This window comes from Schistocerca nitens, chromosome 8 (assembly GCF_023898315.1).
Source record: "Schistocerca nitens isolate TAMUIC-IGC-003100 chromosome 8, iqSchNite1.1, whole genome shotgun sequence".
Taxonomy (NCBI): domain Eukaryota; kingdom Metazoa; phylum Arthropoda; class Insecta; order Orthoptera; family Acrididae; genus Schistocerca; species Schistocerca nitens.
In genome coordinates, this window is record NC_064621.1 from 63,422,686 (window position 1) to 63,447,274 (window position 24,589).

General features: G+C 44.2%; 1 protein-coding gene across 1 annotated transcript in view; it reads right to left on the minus strand.

Annotated features, from left to right (window-relative positions):
- LOC126199387 (dipeptidase 1-like) overlaps positions 1–24,589 on the minus strand; it is a 244,345-nt gene that overhangs the window by 37,674 nt on the left and 182,082 nt on the right. Inside the window, exon 7 of the mRNA XM_049936306.1 lies at positions 5,022–5,106. Coding sequence (XP_049792263.1) covers positions 5,022–5,106 — 85 coding nt within the window. The remainder of the gene's footprint in view (positions 1–5,021; positions 5,107–24,589) is intronic.

Sequence of the window (24,589 nt, forward strand, 5' to 3'; positions counted from 1 at the left end):
TGCGTGAAAAAGTAACTTCCGCTTAAAATGGAGCGTAAATTATCCAGATTATGTTCATCCAGTGTTTCATAATGGAAGCTCTTAGCGACTTTCAACAAACTTCAACCATAATTTCAACCTTTTCTCGCTTACACGATTGATGATATATTTAACACCTTAACTCATCTGTAAAGCAATCAGACATTCGAACTTGTTTTATACAAAGGAGCTTGATTCCTCAAGGATAGACAGGTTTATTGGTGGAGGACTATCGTCGATGCGCTCTATTGTGAACAACGCATCAGAAAAGAATATTCTTACTATCGTACTCCATATTGCAGCTATATACTCTAAGTCAATTTCAACAGCAGGAACACGATTTTGGAATGTTTTACCTCAGTATATCAGGAAATGAATAATAACTTTACCTGCAAAAAAACAGTTTGTGACCTCTCTTCCAAACCAAGAATAATGTCGTTCTTTGTTTGTGTGCGCACCGGTTATCTCATTAAAAATGACTGCCTACGAACTTTCCTCATTTCCGCAGTCCCCAGATAATGCAGCCTATATATATTTCTTTATTTAAGATCTAGCTATTTCATAATATCTCACTCATACAGCGAGTAATACATTGTCTACCTTGAACTGTAAACATTATTGGTGTTAGTATTGTTAGTATTATTATTATAATTTATAATATTATAATTACTATTAATGAGCTACATTGTAAAAAGAACCGTTTGTATAAAACCCTGGTCCCTGTGAGAGAGCGCCAGGAATACACGGATTGGCTCACGTCAGTGACAAATGACAATGGCACTGAATACTGATTTGATTACTAATTCACACACATGCTGTTTTCTGAACCAGAGATTTGTCCATTAATTTTACAACGATATACTTTCGACTCATGGTTCCTATGACTACGGAGCTCTCTGTTACAGATAATCCAAATACAGTACATCCTTTGGCTGTAGTATTCAGAAAAATATTCTATTGTGAAATTAGCTAAGAGCAAAAAGAAAAGAAATAATATAATGCTGAATTTAAGTGTACATACTTTGCACCTTAAGCAATCTGTAAATATAGTGAGGTGACAAAAGCCATAGGACACCTCCGAATATAGTGTCGGACCTCCTTTTCCCTGCGTGCGGCACCTCGACGTGCCATGGACTCAACAAGGTTTTGAAAATCCCCAGCAGGGATGTTGAGCCATGCTGCCGTCCATAATCGCGAAAGTGTTGCCAGTTCAGAATTTTGTGGACCAACTGACCTCTCGATTCTGTGCCATAGATTTTGATGTCGGGCGATGCGGATGGGCAAAGCACTGGCTCACTTGTCCAGAATGTTCGTCAAATCAGTCGCGAACAGTTGTGGCCCTGTGACATGACGTATTGTCCCCCATAAGAATTCCATGGTTTTACGGGAACAAGAAGTCCATGAATGGCTGCCGGTGGTCTCCAAGTAGCCGAACATAACCATTTCCAGTCAATGATCCATGTAAACACAGCCCACAACATAATGGGGCAACCACCAGATTCCACAGTGCTTTGTTGACAACAAGGGTTCATGGCTTCGTGGCACCTGCGCCAACACTCAAATCCTATCATCAGCTCTCACCATCTGAAATATGGACTCATCTGAATAGGCCACGGTTTTTCAGTCCTTTAGGCCCCAACGGAGGCGCTGCAGGTGATGTATTATTATCATTGGTACTCTCGTCGGTCGTCTGCTGCCATAGCTACACTACTGGCCATTAAAATTGCTACCCCACGAAGATGTCCTACAGACACGAAATTTAACCGACAGGAAGAAGATGCTGGGATATGCAATTTATTAGCTTTTCAGAGCATTCACACGAGGTTGGCGCCGGTGGCGACACCTACATCGTGCTGACATGAGGAAAGTTTCCAACCGATATCTCATACACAAACAGCAGTTGACCGGCGTTGCCTGGTGAAACGTTGTTGTGATGCCTCGTGTAAGGAGGAGAAATGCGTACCATCACGTTTACGACTTTGATAAAGGTCGCATTGCAGCCTATCGCGATTGCAGTTTAACGTATGGCGACATTTCTGCTCGTGTTGGTCGAGATCCAATGAATGTTAACAGAATATGGAATCGGTGGGTTCAGGAGGGTAATACCAAACGCCATGCTGGAATCCCAACGGCCTCGTATCACTAGCAGTCGAGATGAAGGCATCTTATCCTCACGGCTGTAACGGATCGTGCAGCCACGTCTCGATCCCTGAGTCAACAGATGGGGACGTTTCCAAGACAACAACCATCTGCACGATCAGTACGACGACGTTTGCAGCGGCACGGACTACCAGCTCGGAGACCATGGCTGCGGTTACCCTTGACGCTGGATCACAGGAGCGCCTGCGATGGTGTACTCAACGACGAACCTGGGTGCACGAATGGCAAAACGTCATTTTTTTCGGATGAAACCAGGTTCGGTTTACAGCATCATGATGGTCACATCCGTGTTTGGCGACATCGCGGTGAACGCACATTGGAAGCGTGTCTTTGTCATCGCCATACTGGCTTATCACACGGTGTGATGGTTGGGGGGTGCCGTTGGTTACACGTCTCGGTAACTTCTTGTTCGCATTGACGGCACTTTGAACAGTGGAAGTTACATTTCAGATGTATTACGACCCGTGGCTCTACCCTTCAATCGATCCCTGCGAAACCCTACATTTCAGCAGGATAATGCACGACCGCATGTTGCAGGTCCTGTACGGACCTTTCTGGATACAGAAAATGTACGACTACTGCCCTGGCCAGCATATTCTCCAGATCTCTCACCAATTGGAAACGTCTGGTCAATGGTGGCCGAGCAACTGGGTCGTCACAATACGCCAGTCGCTACTATTGATGAACTGTGGTATCGTGTTGAAGCTGCATGGGCAGCTGTACCTGTACACGCCATCCAAGCTCTGTTTGAGTCAATGCCCAGGCGTATCAAGGCCGTTATTACGGCCAGTGGTGGTTGTTGTGGGTTGTGATTTCTCACTATCTATGCACCCAAATTGCGTGAAAATGTAATCACATGTCAGATCTAGTATGATATATTTGTCCAATGAATACACGTTTATCATCTGCATTTCTTCTTGATGTAGCAATTTTAATGGCCAGTAGTGTACAATTGCTATCGCATGACTTTTATCATCTCACTGTACTTTAGTTCCAAAGCACTAAAAGACACAACATTTTCGTAAGCATACTGTAAAATTGGAGATTATCAAATCAAGATTGGCAAGTAATGCGTTTTCGGTTACCTAGTGTAACTATCAGTTAAGAAATATGTGTTTGTCTATGTTCCACTTCTCCTCCTAAACCAGAGGACCGATTTCAACCAAACCTGGTACACACGTCCCTTACTTTCAGACAACAATCGCTGTCGGGGTAAGAAGCAAACGCACATCATATTTCAGGAGAAACATGAAAACTACCGCATCAATCACGACGTTTAAATTTATTGCCCTCTGCGCAACTAACTCTATCCGCAATAACTTGCGCAAAAAGTATTCACATATGCGGCTAAATGCATTTACAAAATTATGTCATTGTACCACGCATAGTTCAGGAGATGTGTCTTCTGATTTGATGCGACCCACCACGAATTTCTCTCCTGAGACAACCTCTTCATCTCAGAGTAGGACTTACAACTGTTAACCTCAATTATATGCTGAATGTAATCCAATCTCTGTCTTCCTCTACAGTTTTTGCCCTCTACAGCTCACTCTAGTAACATGGACGTGATTGCCTGATGTCTTAACAGATGTCCTATCATCCTGCCCCATATCCTTATCTGTGTTTTCCACATATTCCATTCCTCTCCGATTCTGCGCAGAACCTCAGCATTCCTTTTCTTATCAGTTCAATAATTTTCAAGTCTCGCTTGTAGCAACACATCTCAATGCTTCGATTCTCTTCTGTTCCGTTTTCTTCGACAGTCCATGTTTCACTACCATAGAATTCTGATTTTCCAGACGCACATTCTCAGAAATTTCTTCCTCAAATTAAGGCCTACATTTGATACTAGTAGATTTCTCTTGGCTAAAAATGCCCTTTTTGCCAGGGGTAGTCTGTTTCTGATGTCCACCTTGCTCCGTCCCTCATTAGCTATTTTGCTGCCTAGGTAATAGAATTCCTTAACTTCATCTACTTCATGAGCATCAATCCTAATGTTAAGTTACTCGCTATTCTCATTTCTGAAACTTGTCATTACTTTCGTCTGTCTTCGATTTACTCTCAGTCATTATTCTGTACTCATTAGATTGTTCATTCCATTCAGCATATCATTCATTATTAAGCAGATATGACGTGATAAACACTGAGAAGTGTGAAAAAATGGCTCGTCATGCATGAAATTTTAATACATTCATTCTTTACTACTGAGATACTCTTACAGTCGAGTTAACGTAAGGAAATCCCAGACACCTGGCACCTTTTTTGACAGTTTTTAATTGAGAAGCGTAAACAGCTGCCGATGAAAATATTAGCCGTCTATAGAACTATGAAGAGGCGTTACCATAGAGACGTTTACAAAATAGCATTATAGACACACGAAACTACTGAGCCCAGCGCGCAGAAACTATTTTTCCTCATTTGCATACTGTACTTATACATTTGTACATTATGCATATTTCTTTGTACGACTGCGTCATAATTTCAAAGGTGTTTTCACGTATACAGGTAAATGAAATTTTTTTCTATATTACATTAAAACGCAGTTCATTTTTAGTTTTCGTTTCTAATTGAACATAGGTAAAATGGGTACCTGGGCAATGCCGAGTACGTGAGAAGTTACTCCATAAAGCTAACATTCGAACGTCAGTTATAATGACGTTAAGAGAAACTATATCATTATTATCTCGTCATTACAGTAAATCTTGAGTAAAATTTATACTGTGTGAGTTGCGTGTTCGATTTAAGTATACGTTCACTGTTTTGCACTTCACTCAAGGCAAGTGATGTATACTGAGAAGGGTAAAAAACTTGTTGACAAGACAGTAGCAAATTAACAGCCTTACCTGCAACATCCTGGAGCGATGCAGATTCGCTGCAGCTAACGAAATGAGGGTAGAAGGCAACCATCACGATTCCTCCGTTGGCTGCCTGGAAACAGACCACAACTGAAAAGACTTAACTCATTGCATATCGTAGTTCAAACTGTTACTAATGAGAAATTGTACCACATTTGTTAAACTGTATCCATGACATGTCGGTGGATCGAGCGCCGGACGAAATACATGTGAAGGACGTCGTCAGACATGCTAACAGTGTTCTACGACGGTCCAAGTTACCCCAGTTATGAAATATTTTTGCAAGGTGGTATTCCATAAGCGTAACAAGTTTAACGAAAGACATATACACTCCTGGAAATTGAAATAAGAACACCGTGAATTCATTGTCCCAGGAAGGGGAAACTTTATTGACACATTCCTGGGGTCAGATACATCACATGATCACACTGACAGAACCACAGGCACATAGACACAGGCAACAGAGCATGCACAATGTCGGCACTAGTACAGTGTAAATCCACCTTTCGCAGCAATGCAGGCTGCTATTCTCCCATGGAGACGATCGTAGAGATGCTGGATGTAGTCCTGTGGAACGGCTTGCCATGCCATTTCCACCTGGCGCCTCAGTTGGACCAGCGTTCGTGCCGGACGTGCAGACCGCGTGAGACGACGCTTCATCCAGTCCCAAACATGCTCAATGGGGGACAGATCCGGAGATCTTGCTGGCCAGGGTAGTTGACATACACCTTCTAGAGCACGTTGGGTGGCACGGGATACATGCGGACGTGCATTGTCCTGTTGGAACTGCAAGTTCCCTTGCCGGTCTAGGAATGGTAGAACGATGGGTTCGATGACGGTTTGGATGTACCGTGCACTATTCAGTGTCCCCTCGACGATCACCAGTGGTGTACGGCCAGTGTAGGAGATCGCTCCCCACACCATGATGCCGGGTGTTGGCCCTGTGTGCCTCGGTCGTATGCAGTCCTGATTGTGGCGCTCACCTGCACGGCGCCAAACACGCATACGACCATCATTGGCACCAAGGCAGAAGTGACTCTCATCGCTGAAGACGACACGTCTCCATTCGTCCCTCCATTCACGCCTGTCGCGACACCACTGGAGGCGGGCTGCACGATGTTGGGGCGTGAGCGGAAGACGGCCTAACGGTGTGCGGGACCGTAGCCCAACTTCATGGAGACGGTTGCGAATGGTCCTCGCCGATACCCCAGGAGCAACAGTGTCCCTAATTTTCTGGGAAGTGGCGGTGCGGTCCCCTACGGCACTGCGTAGGATCCTACGGTCTTGGCGTGCATCCGTGCGTCGCTGCGGTCCTGTCCCAGGTCGACGGGCAAGTGCACCTTCCGCCGACCACTGGCGACAACATCGATGTACTGTGGAGACCTCACGCCCCACGTGTTGAGCAATTCGGCGGAACGTCCACCCGGCCTCCCGCATGCCCACTATACGCCCTCGCTCAAAGTCCGTCAACTGCACATACGGTTCACGTCCACGCTGTCGCGGCCTGCTACCAGTGTTAAAGACTGCGATGGAGCTCCGTATGCCACGGCAAACTGGCTGACACTGACGGCGGCGGTGCACAAATGCTGCGCAGCTAGCGCCATTCGACGGCCAACACCGCGGTTCCTGGTGTGTCCGCTGTGCCGTGCGTGTGATCATTGCTTGTACAGCCCTCTCGCAGTGTCCGGAGCAAGTATGGTGGGTCTGACACACCGGTGTCAATGTGTTCTTTTTTCCATTTCCAGGAGTGTATAATATCAATAGCTTTTGAAACATTCTAGTTTCTTTCTATATTGACTATCTTACAGTAATGGAGAAAAAGTCGGTTTATAGTATTAATTTCCGGTTTATCAAATACACTTGCCTTAATATTGTCTGAAAGAGGCAAACATCAGTATTAATTTTAAACATCGCTAACGCATTTTTAATAACCAGATTCATCAGTACTCCCGCTTAAAAGCCGGTATACATATTTCTCGTATCTAATTACCAAAAGTGTGTCACAAGCGTGTAAATATTGATGGCTGCCTACTTAAGCCAATATTAATACAACTATGTTTAGCAAATAAAGCTGTCCAGGAAAATACGTAACGCAATTTTAGGCAGGCAACACGAATGGCGACGATGTAAGTTGTGTTGCCTATCCAAATGTGCATGACGTATTCTCTGGGCCACTTTTATTTTATCCACCATGTACTTCAGAAAGGAACAATCACTTGCAATTGCTACTTGTATTAAATTAAGTAATATAAAATCCATCTTCATTAGTCACACTATATGAATCCGTAATCTAATGTGTCTTGCGGAACTTTACAACTAGATCTGAGAAGACAATCGCTCGCGATTGTCGTGTATTGTCTGGGGTCCACTCGCGCTCAACTTTTATAACGCATTCAATACTGCTGTTCTGCGGTTCGATGCAGCACAAGCACTATTACGTCTCCATTACTCGTTATCCTGTCGATGAGTTGAAACAGTGTGTAGATTGGTTCTTAACTTCACTACTTGTCTTTTGCGATCCAGCAAAGAAAGCTGTACGTACGAACATAAGAAGAAGTTCGGTTACTGCAGAAGAGAAGCTGTAGATTAGGCCGTACGGCGTTCTAAATTCATTCTTTCATATTCTGTGCCTTAGAATACTCTGCTTCAAATTTGTGTCCAGAATAAACTTTCAGTCCCAATCAAACACTTACAACAGTAAATTTTGCATTTACAAGCGAAAATAATCTTCACAGAACGTGCGATCACGTCGATTCTTGTGGAAGATGAAACTCTGAGAGTCCCGCTAGTGTTTAATCAGAACACATGGGAATTATGATTCGTCTCTTGAACGATCTTTTAGTATATACACAGGAATTCAAAAGAGAGGTGTAGGTCACCTAAAAGTCACTCTAGGTCACTCTAAACAGTCAATGAGCGCCATATGACGAAGCTAAATAACTGGAAATAAATGTAGTAGTTATCATTCAAAATGTGATTTACACCGAAGCGTCAAACAAACTGGTATAGGCATGCGTATTCATATACAGAAATACGTAAACAGTCAGAATACGGCGCTGTGGTCGGCTACGCCTATGTAAGACAAGTGACTGGCGGAGTTATCAAGATTTAAGTGAGTCTGAATGTGGTGTTATTGTCGGCGCATGAGCGATTCGACACAGCATCTCCGAGGTAGCGATGTAGTGGGGATTTTCCCGTACGACCATTTCACAAGTGTACCGTGGATATCAAGAATCCGATAAAACATCAAATCTCCGATATTGTAGCGACCGGAAAAAGATCCTACAAGAACGGGAACAACGACGAGTGAAGAGAATCGATCAACATGACAGAAGTGCAGCCCTCCGAAAATTGTTGCACATTTCAATGCCCGGCTATAAACAAGTATCAGCGAGAGAAAGATTCAACGAAACATCATCGATATGGGCTTTCGGAACCGAAGGCCCAGTCGTGTACCCTTGATGAATTCGCAACACAAAGCTTTACCCCTCTCCTGGGCCTGTCAACACTGACACTGGACTGTCGATGAGTGGAAACTTGTTGCCTGGTCGGATGAATCTCATTTCGAATTGTATCGAGTGGTTGGAAGTGTACGGGTATGAATCAACGAACCCTGCATGTCAGCAGGGGACTGTTCAAGCTGGTGAATACTCTGTAATGGTGTGGGGCGTGTCCAGTTGGAGTGATACGTGACCTCTGATACGTCGAGATCACCTGCATCCATTCATGTCCATTGTGCATTCCGACAGAATTGGGCAATTCCAGCAGGACAATGCGACACCTCGCACGTCGATAATTACTACAGAGAGGCTCTTCCGAGTTTAAAAAGTTCCACTGGCCACAAAACATCCGAGAAACGAACATTATTTAGCATATCTGGGATGCCTTGCAACGTGCTGTTCGGACGAGATCACAGCCCCCTCGTATTCTTAAGGATGTATGTTCAAATGTGTGTGAAATCTTATGGGACTTAACTGCTAAGGTCATCAGTCCCTAAGCTTACACACTACTTAACCTAAATTATCCTAAGGACAAACACACACACCCATGCCCGAGGGAGGATTCGAACCTCCGCCGGGACCAGCCTCAGTCCGTGACACGGATTTATGGATAGCTCTTCAGGATTCCTTGTGTCAGTTTCCTCCAGCACTACTGTGGACGTTAGAGAAGTGCATGCCATATCTTTTGCGTCACTCCTGCGTACTCGCGGGGCCGTACACGATTTTAGGGAGTTGTGCCAGTTTCTTTGGCTATTCAGTGTATTAAAATATGGCATTACAGTACGTATGTGGCGCACTGCTATTAAAAGGATATAGGGTTGAATCATGTCGACAACGCGTTGATTAGAGACAGTGTGGCGCTATTGCGCAGTCGTCAGTGTGAAGGATGTAGGCTGAAGTGAGTAGGGCGTGTTGTAAAGACGACGTCGCTTAGTCACCACAGAAAGGTATACACCCTATACCGGTGACCGGCACTGGCAGCTGAATTTCATGTCTAGTGTCGCTGCAATGTTGCAGCAATGCTACAAACGTGCAGCTGTACGCGTTCGCAACACTTGCACGAACCTATCGAAAAATGTGATCCAGGCCAATGAGTTCTAGACGAGCTTGCGCTTTCTCTCCAACACTGTAAAAAAAAAAAAAAGCACTCTCAAAATCAGCTAGTATGCAGAGTCGTACCACAGCAGTCTTTAGCGGTTTTTGTTTGTTCATTGCGTGTTGATTCTCAGTGAAGTAGTCTATCTTCTATTACTCAATTGGAGATAAGAAAGGAAGAATAAAACAAAAATCACAGAACACGTAAATAGAAATGGATGGTAAGGTAAATCAAGATTCCCCTAACAGCATCAGGAAGTAGCTTCTCTCTAATTTCAGTTTCACTACTCGACCTCAGGGATCCATACTTCAACAATGAGTAAAAATGGTCTTATTCATTTCAAATTACTCCTGTTACCCTGGACTGAATAGAAGATTGACTCTTTACGTCTGTTTAAAGCTTGCTGTCAGGTGCTTTGAGACGCAAACATAGTAGCCTATCATAGCCATTCGGCCATATCCTGTATACACGTCTGCCGACATCGGATTTACTTTGTCAGTGACACAAACGGAATAACGCCTGACTCTTTGAGAGCTTCGGTGTACCCCTTTGCGGCCGCTTTCGTTTGGTCTTTGCTTCTATTTGTTTAGTGTCGCCCTTTGATCGTGCAGTGGGCTTTCTGCGGTCTTCGTGTGCCCGGGTGTTCTGTAAGAGCCAGAGTTAACGCCAGTCCTGACTTTACTTTGTTGTTACTTTCTGCAAATCTGAAGCAGCGTGATTTTTGCCTTGACGCAGGACATTTTCAAAATACGCTGTCTGACGTCAAAAGTGAAGCACTCCCTAGTGGTAAATGAAACGGAATGAAACTTCACAGGTTCTGAGGGTGTGTGACGTTATTTCAGTGATTACAATGTCGTGTCAAGTTTACAAAGAACTTGGCAGTATGGGTCCACGTACTGTATCAGTGTGATGTTGCACCATCGCTTTGTGGACGCAGCCACTGATTCTCTTGAGGAAGGTGTTAAAAAGCCGTTGTTTTTATGATAAGGGAAGCTGGCCCACAACTGTTGTATCCTGGAAACTGGCAGTGGGGCGGAAATGATGTCCCACTTACTCCCATACATATTCTGTAGGTGACAGATTTCGGGATCTTGTTGGAAATGGATATGCAAAATAGTTTATTAAAAGTATTTATATTCAAAATGCAAATAATTATTTATTTATTTCAAATGTTGATGAAAAAAGTTTCAAAAAAGAGAATTCAAATACAAAGTGCAAAATGCATTGCTGTTCAAAATTAAAGCAACAATTGGAACTTTGCAAGTTTGCGTTTATTTTACCACAAAACGGTATAAACACTTGATGGTAAAGCAGAAACAAGGTAGAAAATACAGAACGTAAACAACTGCAACATGCATAGCGGTAGACAAAAAAGTTCTCCTTTTTTTCCAGTTTAACGGATTTGCGCACACATTATGATTGCTGGTCAATATGCTCAGTACGGGGTGTGCCCAACTCTGGCAGCAATACAGGCATGAAAACGACGGGGCATTCTGTGAATGATACCATCAGTCTCAATTGAGGTAATAACAGCCGTTCCTCCTGAAGAGCTGCTCGCCAGTCTTCGTTGGTTGATGCTGACGCGATGCAAACCGTCACCCTAATGCGTCCCAGACTGGATTGAAAAAGGGAGAGCGAGCAGGCCACGCCACGGGTGCAATATCTTCCGTTTCCAAGTAAACATTGATCACCTGTACTCTACGAAGTCGAGCATTATCGTCCATCAATTCGATGTCTGGGTCCACAGCACATCTCAAAAACCGCACATGAGGTCCCAAGATTTCGTCACGATACGTGACAGCTGTTAAACCTTGGCTATTCGCCCGTATAATTTTGTGAAGAGGTGTTCGTGTCGTTAACGCAATCCCTACCCACACCATTAGTGGCTCTCTTCGATATAGATCTCTTTACACAGTGTTTGGGTCCCGAAATTGAGTTCCAAGTTCCCTTCGGATTCGAATCCGTCGAGAACCACTCTCAAGACCATATCGGGGCTCATCTGTGAAAAGAACATTGGCCCACTGTTCGACCGTCCAGGAGGAATTTTGACGGCTCCACTCTAGACGCTTCTCTCTGTGAAGTCACGTCAGAGGTACAAATACAGCATGTCTCCGACAATACTCTGCCGAAGCCTTCGGTACACCGTTCACCTCGATACAGCACGTGCAGTGGACGCTGCGGGGTCAGATGCCAGTTGCCGTGCAGTCATAAAGCGGCACCGTCGTGCCGTTACAGCCAAATAACGGTCCTCTCTTTCTCACAGATGGTCGGCTCTGCCCTGGTCTTCGGAATACAGTTTCGGTCTCTATAAACTGTCACCACAACTGAGAAGCAACAGAACGATTCACATTAAGCCATCGGGCCATATCAGTTTGCGGTTGTCCTGCCTCCATTCTTCCTATGGCCCTCCACCGCAGAGAGTCTGGTAGGCGTCCCCTCTGTGACATACTGCACCGTCTATGACTGTGTACACAGCGGTTGAGGATGTGGAACTACCCGGAAAACACTATCCTGTTTGATAAGTTCCCTGACGTCATCGATGGCGTGCTTGTTGACCGGAATGTCACCTTCCGTGCAGAACAGCATCGTACGGACATGTGTTGACAGTTTGTAAGATTATATCTTGACTTAGACACAGAATGGGAAAATAGCAGTTTGTTGTTTTAGTTTTGGACACCAGTGTACGTATTTTCGAAATGCCTCTATTCAAATGAGGTACCTTTAGCTAGGACACATTTTACACGCCTTTTATTTCACACCAACGATTATTCAAATTTTTCCTCTTTCACGTTCCGGCTGTGGGGCCTCATTTTAATTACACCAAAGGAAAATTGTTGTTCAACAGGAGCAGAATTTAAGGAAATTTTTTTGGCAGTTGGATATCTATTGAAGGAAAGTAAAGTACTATTTTCATCTTTTAAATATTTAAGTGTTTCCAGGTATATTGTAGTGACACTGGCTACAAAAGAAGCAAGGTACTCGCCAAACTTATAATAAGATTCAACGTTTCCTTTTTTTATCGGAATGTTGCAAGTTCTTCCTATCTTCTTCTTCTTCTTCTTCTAGTTTCATCTTATGCACTTCTGAAATAAACTATTCTTTAAGATCTTCTCTGCTAGTGTTTCGGTACCTTCCATTTTGAAAAGAAAGTGTAAGATATGGACGCTAATACATCATCCTTTGACTTTTTTTCCTCTAATTTACGAAATCTTTCAAAAAGCCTATTGAGGCTTTCTTTAATAACTTCTGTCGGCACATCACAATACAATCCATTTGAAAGTTGCTTAGCATTCTTTACAGTCAAATTATTTCTGGCAGAAGACATCGATAATAGGTGTCTTTGTCCCCTTCTACTGATTCCGTCAGCAATAGCTTTTGAACAGCTTATGTATTCATTAAGAAATTGTATTTCAATTTCTTTAAAAGCCTCTAATCCGAGTTTCACTCAGACTTTCCTTCACTGAGAGTAGATCTAGAACATAATTATAGTATGCACTCCATCATGATGGACGTAGATTGGTAATGGATTTTTCAGTGTTTGTAAATAGTTTTCACAAGACTTAACAGACCATAAACGCAGATTACAAATTGCTTGAAGTTTTGATATGGCTGCATTATAAAGTTATTTGTACGAATTAAGTTGAGATCTGACCTGATCTACACTCTTTTATGCTATTAAATGTAACATATGTGTGGTGCACCTCATGGTTAGGGAGTTGCGGCTCTTCAGAATTTTCAAACAAATCCGGAAATTCTGTTAGGCTTAACGCATCATCAGCATTACCATGCTCAAGTTCAGTATTCTGAATATGAGCTGAGTCTGTTTTACTTGTTCCTGTATACGAATTTTCTCCAAGCATTTTAAAAATTTTACCACATTTGATCCAATGACGATAATAGTTTGCAAGGTTTTTGTCAGCTTTAAATCAAATTCGTGATGGATGTGGACAATCTGTTCAGCTACTTTGTCGCAACTGCGTTTTCCGTTAAACCTCCTGCAAGCCACATCCAAACTTTTTCGTTCACGTGTTTTACATTCAATCCAATGAGCCGTTACACTCAGAGAGCCTCTCTTGGATGATGACCGAATATCAGGAATGTAACATACGAAATCAACCTTTTTCAGAGCTCCTTTTGCATTCTCTACATTTCTACAATTTTTTTATTACATGTTTTCCGGTGCATAATTTTTGTTGGGACTGAAAATACGCTGTAACTTCAATAAGAGCCTTAAAGGAATCATTTTGTGCAGTTGGTGTAGGTGGTACGGCATCACATGAACTTTTATTGCTAATTTCATCGAAAGAAACCTTAACAGGAACTAGGGAACAGTCCAATATACAGTGGTCTCAAAACTGTTTTGTAGTGCCGCTACCTAGTTTTAAGTAAAACTTGTAGCAATTTGTAAGAAAGTCGCCATAGAGCATTAGGAAACAAGCTGCCACCACGGTCAAACTGTTGTCTACGCTTACAAAACATCGTCAGTACAAGAATAGTGTCGAAATTATAGATGACCGATGAAAATTTTGATGTTGCTCTTACTGAAGAACCGAAAACGCTGTTTCTACTCCATAGACGTAGATATTTTTTAGAAAGTTACAGCTGTCACTGTTACACTGACTGAACTAATTTAATGCTGCCTGTGAGTAAACTCGTAATGTCGCAAAAATACGAGATTGACCTCGCTCCCTTCCTCCTTCCTTCAGTTAGTTTTGGGATCACTATGAATTACCAGGTGATTTTGGTACGCTTTTACGTTAAAAACAAACAATAATAGTAATGTACTCAAGTCTTACTACTATTGTGTCTCACTTTTTAGAGGCACAAAACGCGTGGGTGTTCTCAGCTCGTTGCTAAATGCAAATAAGTAGGAGGGCGAGTTGATAGGAGCTGAAGGAGTCCAGGTTGCAATAATATGCGGTACAGCACACTGTTAGAGAGAAGGACTATTATTCAAGAAACACATAGTACTATGAAATTACTTATCTTCAGTAGTTTGTAGGACTGCAGCTGCGGCTATGAACTGGCAATCTCGTAACATGGAAGACCATGAACTAATACAACATATTCTCAAGGCCCTCCTCAGAGAATCAATGCAAACATTACAGAAATGGCTGATGGCCGATTATGAAAGTGCGTCTACCTAGATTGAAATCTAGCTAACAAGGGGAGGCCGCCAATTGTGAAATTCAGATTCGATTCATACTGAGCATAATAAAAGCTCATGGCCAGAGGTGTAATGTGGCAAAGCACCAAGATGCACTTCTCAGCCGTTGTCGAGAAAATCGACAGTTAAAAGAAACCGTTGCCGTGAAATACTCCCTACGATTGGTAATTTTCTACAGCGTCGTGGCGCAGCGTTAAGCGCTCGGCTTCGTAATCCGAAGGTCGCCGCATCGAAACCCGCGCCATCCAACATTTCTTTTTATTATATAAATGAATTGCTTATGCGTGTTGGTGAAGGCGGATCGCTCTCCAATTGTACCGCCTCCATTGTTCCGTTTGTTTAACAGGGTGTACCAAAGCTCTCCCGTCCGCACTGATTTTCTACGATGTTGTAAGTTGCGCTAGGGACCGCATCTACCTTCTTTCGAAGTTAACAGGCAACTACGCTGTTATGCGGCGGCTCGTTTCGGCCCATTCAACATCTGTCCTTCAAGTGTAACGAGCGAGTAACGGAGTTTATATTTCATACCTGCCACAGCAAATTTGTGTTCGTGGGGTCTCTATTCTAATTCGAACGTTTGACTTACGCTATACGTATTCGTTTCGGAATATCTTTTCTACGTCTTCGGTTAACTATACGTGGTTAACATTATGAAGACAATTAATAACATTTGTGAAATACAACTTTGTTTGCGGAAAACGTAATGATGTTCGAAGTCGCCAGTTTTTCCACGACAAACGACTTTCAACAACTTATTATATGCACAATTGTTGCATATATATATATATATATATATATATATATATATATATATATATATATATATATATATATTACAAAAAACAAATACTAAAAAAAAAGTTGGATGGCCCGAGATTCGATCCGGCGACCTTCGGATTACGATCCCGAGCGCTTACCGCTACACCACGACGCTGTAAAAAATTATTAATTGTAGAGAGTATTTCACGGCAACGGTTTCTTTTAACTGTCGATTTTCTCGACAGCAGCTGAGAAGTGCATCTTGGTGCTTTGCCACATTACACCTCTGGCCATGAGCTTTTATTATGCGCAATATGAATCGAATCTGAATTTCACAATTGGCGGCCTCCCCTTGTAAGAAGTGAACGAGGCACACTCCAGTTCCGTCGAGCTGCACAGCCCGCAAGAGTGCGCTGTGCTCGGCAGACGACGGGCTGCCAACCTTGTGTTGGCGCGGCGTTGTAGTAGTATCTGTGGCAATGATACTACAACTACCTTTTCTAATAACGAGGATGATGGCTGTATTCACTTCACAGGTATACCTGTGGAGCATATAGGACCATCTACATCAGTCGTGGAAGTATTTTTGTTTAAAAAATTGGCTCATTAAATGAAGGAGAACTACATAGTTTGAAATAAAAGAAACTGAGGCAATCATTTTGCATTTTAAAAATAAAAAATACGTATATTTTAAGCATTTCAAATAAAATAGGAAACACTTTTTGGAAAAAGTATATCAAATGCAAAATAAAAAATAGGTATTTTGCATTTTGTATTTGCATTTCAAATACATGTACGTCAGATAATGCACATGTTTGGCAATGGGAGTACCTCAACACCACGTAGGCAGTTCGCAGAGACACGTGCCATATTTGGATGAGCATTTTCTGCAGAGAAACGGCACCATCATACTGTCTCATAAGAAGTAACGAGTGAGGACGACGGCGGAGGTTCGAGTCCTAATAATTTAGTTTAAGTAGTGTGTAAGCTCAGGGACTGATGACCTTAGCAGTTAAGTCCACTAAGATTTCACTAAAAAAAAAAAAAAGTGTGAGGACGCAATGATGTCCATGACGTACAGCTGAGTTCCCTCAGTCACTGCCAGCCGTTGTCTAAAATCATATCCGACGGCTCCCCATACCGTGACGCCAGCAGTAAGGCCGCTGTGCGCGTCCATAACAATGCCTGTCTCCAGGTTGCCGCTATACTCGCCGTAGATGGCCATCCGCGGTAGTGGAGAAACGCTATTCATCGCTACACACAGTGCGATGGCGGTCATCAGCAGTCCATGCTTCCTAGCGACGGCAGCACTCAGAATCCAGCACTTCTCACTGTGGTGGTGATGGCGTACTACGCATGGGTTGGTAACTCCCTAGTCTGGCTGCATTTGGTCTCTGACCGATGGTCCTGGACGACAAAGAATTTTGCAGGGTGTCCATTAATTGTCTTCGGATGGCCAGCACAGCTGTGAAGCGGTTAGGACGTGCTTGGTGCACCCATCCTCCCTTGTTGTGGTCAGACATGGTCGACCAGAACCTTGCAGGCGAATACGCCTGCCTTCAGGTTCCCACACATTTCTAGACCAAGCCACTGTCACACCCGAATGCCACATAAACCTGGATATTACACGACTCGACCAGCCCGTACCTTTTTGTAACACCCTGTATACCATACAAGGCCCAGTGACGACAGCAGACCAGAACAACACTAATGCACCCTGGTGGCCGTTCTACGTACCACAGAGAACAGCAGCTCTAATTATTTACGTTTCCGCCGACAGTGTGTCAGTGTACAAAGTCACATTGACACCCGATCATGTCCTGTGGATGCTTCATCTTTTTGTTTTCAGGCAACGTCATATGGCAGTGAAAGGCACATTTCAGATAAAAAAAATGTAATCGTTTTGTGTTTACGGGTGTACTTAAGTAAATGAGCGTCGAATAATCTGCCATCTTTTACACACAACTGTAGTTTCACCAATGAGCGACAAGATGGTACCAACTAACCGCTCGTGATAAGATTTTTCACGCACTTCCCACTAATTTTTCCCTGCTCACCATGAAAAATCTGATAAAACTATTATATTTGACATGCTTTTACTATCCTGAAAGAGCAGATTGGACTACATAGGAGTCGCCCCCTTAAATGAACACAGCAGTCGTAGTGGAGCATTGAGGATGACGTAGAAATGGTAACGTGACAACTACAGACGTGGAGGCGTGTGTGTACCAGTCTGTTTGTGGAAACGGTGAACATGGCCCCCACAGTGGATTGTTGTTGTTGAGGTCTTCAGTCCAGAGACTGGTTTGATGCCGCTCTCGATACTACTCTATCCTGTGCAAGCCTCTTCATCTTCGAGTAACTACTCTAACCTCCATCCTTCTCAATCTGATTAGCGTGTTCATTTCCGTCTACGACTTTTGACCTCCACGCTGCCCTCCAGTACAAAATTGGTGAACCCTTGAGGCCTCAGAACGTGTCCTACCAACCGACCCATTCTTCTAGTCGTGTCACAAATTCCTCTTCTCCTCAATTCTATTAAATACCTCCTCATTAGTTATGCGGGCTACCCATCGAATCTTCACCATTCTTCTGTAGCACCACATTTCGGAAGTTTCTATTCTCTTCTTGTTCAATCTATATATCGTCCATGTATCACTTCCATACATTGCTGCACTCCATACAAATGCTTCCAGAAGGGACTTGCTGACACTTAAATCTATACTTGGTATTAACAAATTTCTCTTCTTCAGAAACGCTTTCCTTGCCAAAGCCATTTTATATCGTCTCTACTTCGACCATCATCAGTTAGTTTGCTCCCCACATAGCAAAACTCATCTACTACTTTAAGTGTCTTATTCCCTAATCTAATTGCCTCAGCATCACCTGATTTAATTCGACTACATTCCATTATCCTCGCTTTGCTGTTGTTGATGTTCATCCTATATCCTCGTTTCAAGACACTGTCCATTCCGTTCAACCGCTCTTCCATGTGCTTTGCTGTCTGGGACAGAATTACAGTGTCGTGAGCAGACATGAATTTTTTTATTTCTTCTCCATTGATTTTAATTCCTACTCCAATTTTTTCTTTTTTCTCATTTACTGCTTGCTCAGGGTTAAGACCTCAAATTTGTTGGTGTATTAATACAGAATGTACAACGTTACTACAAGAAATGGATTACCATTCACAGCTATGTAACACAATGAAATAGCGTTGGTCGTCAGATCTAAAGGATCTAATAAAAATGAATGGCTTCATATGGATGTGGCATACCCGAAAAAACTAGTGGTCCTTGCCGAATTGAGGTCGGTAACAAGGTTGGAGATTGTGTTGGAATATGTGTGCTTTCATGAATTTTGCTGGCTGGTTATGTACTGGCTGTCACGGTACCAGCTCACTTAAAACTTTAGCAACTTGTATCATTTCCAAACTGTGCCACAGTTGGGTTCATTATATTTCAACAGATGCCCTGTTGCACGTCAAATGGTATCTCTAGAATAGTTGCAAAATGTAAACTTTCACGGCTTTCGCAGTTAATAAAATGTTCCGGGATATTATGCCGGGGTTGAATGCATTTCACATTTAAACCCAACGTTTCGTCCCCATCTTCGGAAGACATTTTCAAGGGGGATCGTAGATTCTTTCAGTGTCCGTTTCACGCCCTGGTTCGTCACTGCCTGCAGAAAAATTCCGTTTACGCGTGCTTCCGCGCAGTGGCGTAGGGTTAAATGTTTTGCGTACCCGAATCCTGCCTCGGGCATGGATGTGTGTGATGTCCTTAGGTTAGTTAGGTAAAAGTAGTTCTAAGTTCTAGGGGACTGATGACCACAGATGTTAAGTCCCATAGTGCTCAGAGCCATTTTTTTGCGTATCCGAGCGCAGTTGGCAGTTGTCTACTGTGGAGGAAGACTGGTAGGCATATTCAGCACCGGAATCAGATGTCATTCACTTTTACGTCCTTCTCCTTCCTACTGAAATTGTTGGAGTGTTTTACAGTTTTATGGCCTTAAAATTAAAGCAATTACAGCCCTCGGTCGCAAAAATCAAGTCTTTTGACCTGGTTTCGGCACTTCTATGTGCCTTCATCACAAATAAAATATTCAAACTGGAATGTCACCTATAAAATAAATATAAAGCGATAAAGTTTTAGCCACAAAATTTCTTTAAAAAATAATACATGTAAGGCAAGCCACTGTGGGCCGCTCTCACAAGTCAAGGCACAGGTAGCAAGAGACTTGTGTCAGCATCCCATAGTGGCTTGCTTTCCATATATTATTTTTTAAAGAAATATTGTGGCTAAAGCTTTATCGCTTGATATTTATTTTATACGTGACATTCCAGTTTGAATATTTTGTTGCTGATGAAGGCACTCATACAAGTGCCGAAACCAGGTCAAATGACTTAATTTTTGCGATCGAGGACTGTAATTGCTTTAATTTTAATTTGTAAACGGTCGCTGACTACGCAGCCATGTTTAAAACCTTAAGTTCTACGGCCTGCCTGTATAGCCTTTCTTTGTATCCGGTAATTGAGTTGCGTCAAAATGACAGGCGGTCTCGTGGCTGCAGAGCATGTTGCGCAACAGCGGGTCTGCCAGTCTCCCGCCTTCTCAAATTGCACTAGTACTGGCATACACAAGTGTTGGGTAGCATGAAAGTTTGTACAGAGAGGCCATAGAGATTTTAAAACATCCCAGGAAGGAGGAGGGCGTAAAATTGAATGACATTCGGATTCCGGTGCTGAAGAAAATGTGTACCAGTCCTACTCCATGGAGTGAGAGCAACAACGGATGGCGGCAGTCGGCAACGGCCAATTGAGCTTGTGTATTCAGAACTTGTGACATCACACCATTGTGCGGAAGCACTCATACATAGAACTTTGCTGCAGTCAGAGTGTGAATCGGACACTCGAAGAAGCTACGATCCCCCATGAAAATGTCCTCCACAGATGGGGACGGAACATTGGCGTTAAGTGTGAATTCCATTCGATCACTGCGTAAGAGCCGGGGACCATTTTATTAACTGTAACTCTAGAATCGATTATTGTGTAACAGGATCACCACTAGGCTTTAGCAGAACTTACTCCCAAGTTATCATGATACTTTCATAGCATGAAGCAATATATATACACTCCTGGAAATGGAAAAAAGAACACATTGCCACCGGTGTGTCAGACCCACCATACTTGCTCCGGACACTGCGAGAGGGCTGTACAAGCAATGATCACACGCACGGCACAGCGGACACACCAGGAACCGCGGTGTTGGCCGTCGAATGGCGCTAGCTGCGCAGCATTTGTGCACCGCCGCCGTCAGTGTCAGCCAGTTTGCCGTGGCATACGGAGCTCCATCGCAGTCTTTAACACTGGTAGCATGCCGCGACAGCGTGGACGTGAACCGTATGTGCAGTTGACGGACTTTGAGCGAGGGCGTATAGTGGGCATGCGGGAGGCCGGGTGGACGTACCGCCGAATTGCTCAACACGTGGGGCGTGAGGTCTCCACAGTACATCGATGTTGTCGCCAGTGGTCGGCGGAAGGTGCACGTGCCCGTCGACCTGGGACCGGACCGCAGCGACGCACGGATGCACGCCAAGACCGTAGGATCCTACGCAGTGCCGTAGGGGACCGCACCGCCACTTCCCAGCAAATTAGGGACACTGTTGCTCCTGGGGTATCGGCGAGGACCATTCGCAACCGTCTCCATGAAGCTGGGCTACGGTCCCGCACACCGTTAGGCCGTCTTCCGCTCACGCCCCAACATCGTGCAGCCCGCCTCCAGTGGTGTCGCGACAGGCGTGAATGGAGGGACGAATGGAGACGTGTCGTCTTCAGCGATGAGAGTCGCTTCTGCCTTGGTGCCAATGATGGTCGTATGCGTGTTTGGCGCCGTGCAGGTGAGCGCCACAATCAGGACTGCATACGACCGAGGCACACAGGGCCAACACCCGGCATCATGGTGTGGGGAGCGATCTCCTACACTGGCCGTACTCCACTGGTGATCGTCGAGGGGACACTGAATAGTGCACGGTACATCCAAACCGTCATCGAACCCATCGTTCTACCATTCCTAGACCGGCAAGGGAACTTGCTGTTCCAACAGGACAATGCACGTCCGCATGTATCCCGTGCCACCCAACGTGCTCTAGAAGGTGTAAGTCAACTACCCTGGCCAGCAAGATCTCCGGATCTGTCCCCCATTGAGCATGTTTGGGACTGGATGAAGCGTCGTCTCACGCGGTCTGCACGTCCTGCACGAACGCTGGTCCAACTGAGGCGCCAGGTGGAAATGGCATGGCAAGCCGTTCCACAGGACTACATCCAGCATCTCTACGATCGTCTCCATGGGAGAATAGCAGCCTGCATTGCTGCGAAAGGTGGATATACACTGTACTAGTGCCGACATTGTGCATGCTCTGTTGCCTGTGTCTATGTGCCTGTGGTTCTGTCAGTGTGATCATGTGATGTATCTGACCCCAGGAATGTGTCAATAAAGTTTCCCCTTCCTGGGACAATGAATTCACGGTGTTCTTATTTCAATTTCCAGGAGTATATATATATATATATATATATATATATATATATATATATATATATATATATATATATATATATACGAGGTCTGTCTAAAAAGAATCCGACCTTCGATTTTCCCGCGCAAAATGAGACGATAGCGCTGCACCACTGTGCACAGTAGAGGAAGAGACCTTTATGCGCATGCGCGAATTTTGTACCCGACTTCCAGCGCGTCAGTCACTGCCTGTTGGTCGCTGAGTGAGGTGCTACACAACGTGTTCGTCGGATTACCGATTCTCTCAAGATGACTGAACGTTTTGAGCAAAGATACTGCATCAAATTTTGTCAAAAACTTGGTGATTCTCAAAGCGAAACAATTCGTAAGATTCAGTAGGTGTTTGGAGAAGATGCGATGGGTGCTACACAAATTATGGAGTGGTTCATCCGATTCAAAAATGGCCGCACATCAGCGGAGAGTGACCAGCGTTCTGGCAGGCCCCAAACTTTTTGGAGTGCAGCTGCTGTTGAAAGGGTGCAAAATTTGGTGATGGCAGATCGTTGTTTGACAGTGGGGGAGATTGCCCAAGAGGTTGGACTGAGTAAAGATTCTGCACGGGCAATTTTGCGTGCCCAAGTTGTTGTCACCGGAACAAAAAGACTTCCGTTTTGACGTTGCACTGGGCCTTCTGGGCACCACCAACACGGATCCTGGGTTTCTGAATACCGTGATAACTGGAGATCAGTCATGGGTGTACGGGTATGACCCAGAAACAAAAAGACGGTGGTCGGAATGGAAGCATCTCAAGTCTCCAAAGCCGAAGAAAGTGCGACAGGTGTGAAGCAAAATCAAGATGATGCTAACTGTCTTCTTTGATGTCCATAGAACTGTGCATCACGAATACGCACAGGAAGGACAAACAGTGACAAAGGAGTACTATCAAGATGTTCTCCAGCGACTCCGTGACGCAGTTAGCGCGAAAGACCACAAATGTGGACGGCGAAAAACTGGCAACTACATCACGACACACGACAACGTCCCCGCAGAGTCATTCCACTAGATGCAAAATTTCTTGGCCAAACATGGACTTACAGCTGTTCGCCAACCTCCCTACTCTCGAGACATGGTTCCTTGTGACTTACGGTTGTTTCCAAAACTGAAGACGCCACTGAAAGGATCCCGCTTTTAGAGTAGAGAAGGGATATTGCGGAACATGACGACGGAGCTGAACTCCATTCCAAAAGAAGGCTTCCAGAGTTGTTTCCATCAGTGGAAGGGGATTAGGGTCCCAACCCCGTCAGGTACTGGAAATACTTTTTCTGGCCAAAGGTCGGATACTTTCTAGACAGGCCTCGTATATATATAGGGTGTTGCAGCTTTGTTTTTTTACAAAGATATGAGCAGCGATGTGACTTTTTTTAAAATGACACCCTGTATTTTTTATTCAGTAATTCATTTACTCTCCTAAAGACCTAATCAAAAATGTATCACAGTGTACCATTCACTGAAACACAACGTTATTAATTACATAATACAACACTGACGTTGATCTCTCAGCGCTTAGCGCAGGTACTCGGGGTAATGGAACAAATCCACGTGCTGACGTTGACAGAGGACAAATGTAAACATAAGTAACACGCACACCCGTCATTCCGTCAACCATCGTCAGTTGAAGAGTTGTGTGAGTAGAACGTACACCAACGAAGAGAAGGTAGAAATGCTACTCATCTATGGGCGACGCTTCAGGAAACGGGAAGTTTCAACCCACGACGACGCAATCGTAGTAGCACTCGCACAGACGAAGCTGCCTAAGTTACTGTTTTCGCTTCCGTTGCTATGAATCCACAAGTGAGCACACGACAGCTTTAACACGAGATCATCCGTCCTCTGTGGCCGAGCGGTTCTAGGCGCTTCAGTCCGGAACCGTGCTATTGCTACGGTCGCAGTTTCGAATCCTGCCTCGGGCATGGATGTGTATAATGCCGCCACACGGCAGGTCTAGTCTAGAAAGACTCCCTAGCACTCGCCCCAGTTGTACAGCCGACTTTGCTAGCGATGGTTCACTGACTACATACGCTCTCATTTGCAGAGACGACAGTTTAGCATAGCCTTCAGCTACATTTGCTCCGACCTAGCAAGGCGTCATATTCAGTTACTATTGATAGTGATATTGTGAATCATGTACCGTCAAGAGCGACGTTCATCATTAATGGATTAAAGTTAAGTATCAAACTACTTACATCCGCTTTCTGAATTCTATTTCCCTGTCATGTTCGAGACCTCACGCCAGTACAGATCTTCCCTCCTCACGCCAGCCTGCGTGAGCTAAAACGCGTGCATTTCGGCCTCCTCTAGTAACACGGTGTTGGCTCTTCAGCCATCCCAACACCGACGGATGCTTTCTCGTCTTGTTGCGACGCTTCAGGAAACGGGAAGTTTCAACCCACGACTACGCAATCGTAGTAGCACTCGCACAGACGAAGCTGCCTAAGTTACTGTTCTCGCTTCCGTTGCTATGAATC